This window comes from Mesitornis unicolor, unplaced genomic scaffold (assembly GCF_000695765.1).
Source record: "Mesitornis unicolor isolate BGI_N332 unplaced genomic scaffold, ASM69576v1 scaffold36408, whole genome shotgun sequence".
Lineage (NCBI taxonomy): Eukaryota > Metazoa > Chordata > Aves > Mesitornithiformes > Mesitornithidae > Mesitornis > Mesitornis unicolor.
Window position 1 is genome coordinate 8,333 of NW_010203130.1, and position 4,825 is coordinate 13,157.

The 4,825-nt window shown below is 53.3% G+C and overlaps 1 protein-coding gene across 1 annotated transcript in view; it reads right to left on the reverse strand.

Annotated features, from left to right (window-relative positions):
* The window catches only part of TBC1D16 (TBC1 domain family, member 16), a gene marked incomplete at its 5' end in the record, with an annotated part of 7,758 nt that extends 6,017 nt beyond the window's left edge, over positions 1 to 1,741 (reverse strand). The window contains 2 exon segments of the mRNA XM_010190620.1: positions 660 to 807; positions 1,544 to 1,741. Of these exon segments, the coding sequence (XP_010188922.1) occupies positions 660 to 807; positions 1,544 to 1,741 (346 nt within the window).
* Positions 1,742 to 4,825: the final 3,084 nt, after the last annotated feature.

Consider the following 4,825-nt stretch of genomic DNA (forward strand, 5'->3'; position numbering starts at 1 on the left):
TATACAAAGGGATTGCTGTTAGGCAGGCAGGGAACTGCACTGCCAGGCTCTCTAAGGGCACTCATGATCCCAGTGCAAGGCTGCAGCTGACATTTAATTTAAAAATCAAAGGTTGCTCAATGCAAAAAGTGAGCCCATGCGACCATAATAAGAAAAGCAGCAGGGGGCTCTGTGGGAAGGATGGAAATTTAAGAATCGCTCTTTCTAATAAGCACATACAGTATCTTAAACAGATAATTAAAGAGCTCTTATCACATTTGTATGTAGATTGAACAAAATATGGCAGGATGCCTTGTCAAAACAGTTTCCAGTGCGGTGTGCGGTGCTTCACACAGAGGATGAAAGGCTCTGACAGAGGCCCAGGCCCAGCGGTGCAGATGCCCTGGCCCCTTGCACAGCCCCGTGCTGCCCCGGTGGGTCCCCGTGTCCAGCAAAACCTCTGGGTTATCCTCCCCATCTTCCCAGCAGAACAGGACTGGATGCAGACCCACGTACAACACAGACCTCGCAGCTGCATCCATGGCAATGCAGCTTTCTGCCTGACCTGGGGACAGGAACCCGTAGTCTCATTTCTCCAACGCACTCCTCTGGCTATAAACCTACGTGTGAAGCACCTGCTGGAGAAAACCTGCTCTGCTCCGGGAGCCTTGCTCGGGTACCTGGCCCTTGAGATGGGTCTCCGTGCAGTACTTCCACTGCTGAAACACCTCGGACAGTTTATCCAGGCCACCGTGGTGAAAATGGAAGATCTTGTACTGGCTCTCCCTGCTCGCCACCACCAGCTGTCCACAGGTGCAGGCCTCGTCGCTGCGGGGAAAACAGCTTATAAAGAAGCGCAGCACCAAGCTGTCACTTAAAACAGGGCGCAGGAGTCACTTTACAGCTCTGGGGCTCAGTGACCCTTCTGGGTCCCTTCCAACTCGAGATATTCTGACTCTGTGACACGGCCAGGGTGACCACTTTCCCCAGGAAGCTCCACTTGTGCCTGGCAATGGCACCTTTTTACCCGTATAGCACAATTGAAGGAATTAAATATGGACTTCCTTGGAGAACAAGCCCCCCAGAAGTCTGCCCCAGCAACACGAAGGTAGCACACAACATCAGCTCCTGGGGATATGTGGACCTGGTCGCACACAGCGTTGTCTAAAGCAGCAGGGAGTGAGAGTGAAAAGGGAGTAAAAATTTTTGTAATAACTTCTGTAATAATTTGAAAGGTAAACTAAGAGCCTGAGAGCAGCAAGAGGAGCCCCAGCGAGGGGCAAGTGAGAAGGTACCAGAGATAAAGAGACGTTTCCCACACCTCCAGGTTATTTTAAACGGTTTTGGTGAGACGGCTAAGAGCAACCTTTCCCTTCCTAGGGTAAGAAATCCTTTAGGCCCCGTAACCGTGACTCAGAGGCTCTCCTGGGGAAGGAGACACTTGCTTTCCTGCACACAACCATTGGGAACAGCCCCCGAGGAGGACAGCAGGAGCCATCTGTCCCCAGAGCCCGGAGCGCACCGACGAGAGCACACACAGGCATCGCACGCAGCGAGGTGTTACCTGAAGAAGAGGCGAAGGGACCTCATCTGGCCCAGGTCCACTCTGAAGACGCCGCAGAGCTGCTCGAGGGCAAACACCTTCTGCTGCTCGTCCCACCGCGTGCTCTGGGTCTGCCCGTTGCTCTCCTGCAGCTGGGCGCTGGTGTCCAGGCTGGAGGCCGAGCTGGTGGACAGGGTCGTGCGGTTGTCACTCGTGTCCCTGCAGACCGGAGCGGGGAGGCCACGCGTCACCCGAAGGCAACGGCGGCCGCACGGGGAAGTGACCGCGGGCATTAAACGTCCTCTGACACAGCCCTGACGCTGGAACTCAGTGACAGCCCACGCAGGAGATGGAATTATTTTATCTGAATTAACTCCCTGCGCACGGTCCTCGTTTCGGGCTGCTCCTAAATTGCGCACAGAACCGGGGAGAGCCAGAACCATCCCTCAAAACACTGACTTCTGAGAAGGCAGCGTCAAGAAGCCCTGATCCAGAGATGCTCACCCTGAACTCCAGTTCCCCGCTGCACCTTTCCCAGTGGACCTGGCAAGCCTGGCTTCACGTGTGTGAACTTGAGATAAATGCTTTCCACTTCCAAACTCAAAACTTTGCAGAGTTAAGGAGTGGAAAATTGCACGTGAGCTCTGTAGCCACTGCAATGTAGAGAACGCGGACACAACCATTTTCCAAAGCGCTGGGAGCTCGCCGCACCCCAGATATTTATCTTGAAGGGTAAACTGAGTTTAGATTTAAAACCTCATATGCCCGCCACCGGTCCTGATCCCAGAAGAAAATATCACCGCTTTGGGAATGAAGCGAATCTGAAACTGTGACCCCTTGATTCTTAAAAAGGCCAATACATGCGAACAGTCTCAGCGCAGGCTCTGAATGGGCTCTGCTGTGAAATCAGGGTTTGCAAAACAAGGCCGGTAGCAGGTATAAAGACAGCCCCCTGCAACGCCACTTTATGCAGTGTTTTCTAATCCGCTTATCTAACAATGTAGGCACTGAACGCTGAAAATCACACACTCAGCATGCATCTGCAGCACACCACATCAGTATGCCTCCCGAGCCCGGCCGCAGCGCCTCTTCCACAGGGACAAGCCTTATTTGCAGCATCCACCCGAGGGCCAGGTCACTGCGTCCCAATGCACAGGACTCCGGACATCCCCGTTAGGTGCGGGTTCGATTTTTAACCGAGCCCCTGCGGTTCAAAGGGCTCCAAACCCTCGTGCCCACACGCATGGGAAGTAATCCCCGAGCCCCTTCTCCAGCGCTGCAGCATTATGTAGATGAGACCAAGGCTGCTTTTCTTTCAGCCTAAAAGAGTGGCTTCACTGCTCTGCTCAGGAAGTTCTGCTGCTCCCTTTTTCTGGAAGAAAGCATCAAAGCAAAGCTCACGTCCGAGCCATTTGGGGGTGGAGGTCCTAGCAGCGACACAGCACCATTGCCGTGTCACACGAAGTACCCAAACTCACCCACAGAGCAATGACAGCAGTTTTCTAGGCTAGACAGGGGTACCTCAAGCACAGCCACACACCATCACCTGCACCTGGTGAATCTTCCACCAGAACTGTACTGGGCTTTGTGAAAAATCAACCATTGCTTCCCAATAAAGCTGCAAAATGCATCGCTTTCTACAGCGCTCGGTGTCTGACGGTAATGCAACCGTCACAGCAGTCCTGCCGCGAGCCACGGTGCCGGAGTGCGTGCTGCAAGCAGCTGGTATTTATGGAGCAACACTTCCTCACAGCCACAGCTGGTTACACAGGATTTTCCTGGAAGAGATGACTCAAACCAGCTCAAAGACTACGCAGAGGCAACCGATTTTCTACAGCTCTTGCCCAGATGGATGGGTCAGTACGGCAAAGGGCTGAGGAGGCGCTGGCTGTGACGACCGTGGGCGCTGCGGTCCCCTCCTCAGAGGCCATCGTGCCCGTAATTCAAGAGCATCATCTCAAATGATGTCTCAAAGTGATGACTACCAAGGGTTGGGAGTTACCAGCAGGGCTGGGCAGGCTGGAGCCACGTGGCTCCCAAATGCAGCGTGCCATTGCCTTGTGCCACGGCGCCGAAATCTGCCTCAGATACACCCAAAAACTCAGAGGCTGCAGAGCCCGGTTGCGGAGGTGCTGGCAATGTTCTGTTTTCTGGAAATGCTCCTTCAAGACCAATGTTTACACATCGAGCCACTCGTTACAAGCTCGTACACGCATCCGGCGCACACGGAAGCGGCCTGGAGCAGCGCGTGTGAGTGGATTTAGCCTTTCTGGACAGCGAAAAGCCAGCGTGGGTGAGCACGGCGCCTCAGAGCGCGCGATGCGGGGAAATTCCAGTGTTTTCCTTGAAGATGGGCTCTGAAAGAGACATCTGCGCACCCGTGGCCTTTGGAGAGGTCGATAAACACGCACGTTCGTACGCAGCGTCGCTGCAGAGAGCATCGCCTCGCGCACTGGGGCATGCTCAGTCACTGTGGAAATGAAGGAGAAACCTCACGGTGTTGAAAACTACCCTTTCCTGCCTACACTGAGTGACAAAAAATGGATTTATTCTAATCTGTTGGGCTACTTTTAAAAAGAATGTAAAAATGAAGTATGGCCAATGCTGATTTTGCGGATTTTGGGGAGTTGGGCCCTAAGCAGGCACACAAGGGAGAGAGATGCAAGGGAAGAACTCTCCAATTGGTGTCTGCCACACTGTGGTACCTGTCAGATGAGGGATTCAAGCTGGGAGCTGAAGCCAGGCAAGGCCCTCAGCTGCAGGAATGATCCAGAGAGGCTTCGGCTCGTGGGATGCAGGAAAAGCAGCGCCAGCGAGGACACAGCACTGCTCAGCAGAACAAGGGGACGAGTGCAATGGTCCACGGGAATACACGGGGCAGGGGGGAAAAGCCAAGGAGAATTGGCAAAACCCGAGGCAGGAAACTCAGAGGCATCTTCCTGATTTCACTTATGGCTTTCTCCATACTGAAGTCTGTCTCAAAACACATCTTATTCTTGCTGGTGATGAGTTTTCTCCACTGGTGATGTGTTTTCTCCACTGGTGATGAGTTTTCTTCACTGGTGATGTGTTTTCTCCACTGGTGATGTGTTTTCTTCACTGGTGATGTGTTTTCTCCACTGGTGATGAGTTTTCTCCACTGGTGATGTGTTTTCTTCACTGGTGATGTGTTTTCTTCACTGGTGATGAGTTTTCTTCACTGGTGATGAGTTTTCTCCACTCAACCATCGACCATTTCTGCATTCCTCGGGCTTCTGTAGCCCCAGAGAAAGCAGGTCCTGGCGTAAGGCGGCCGCCGTCCCC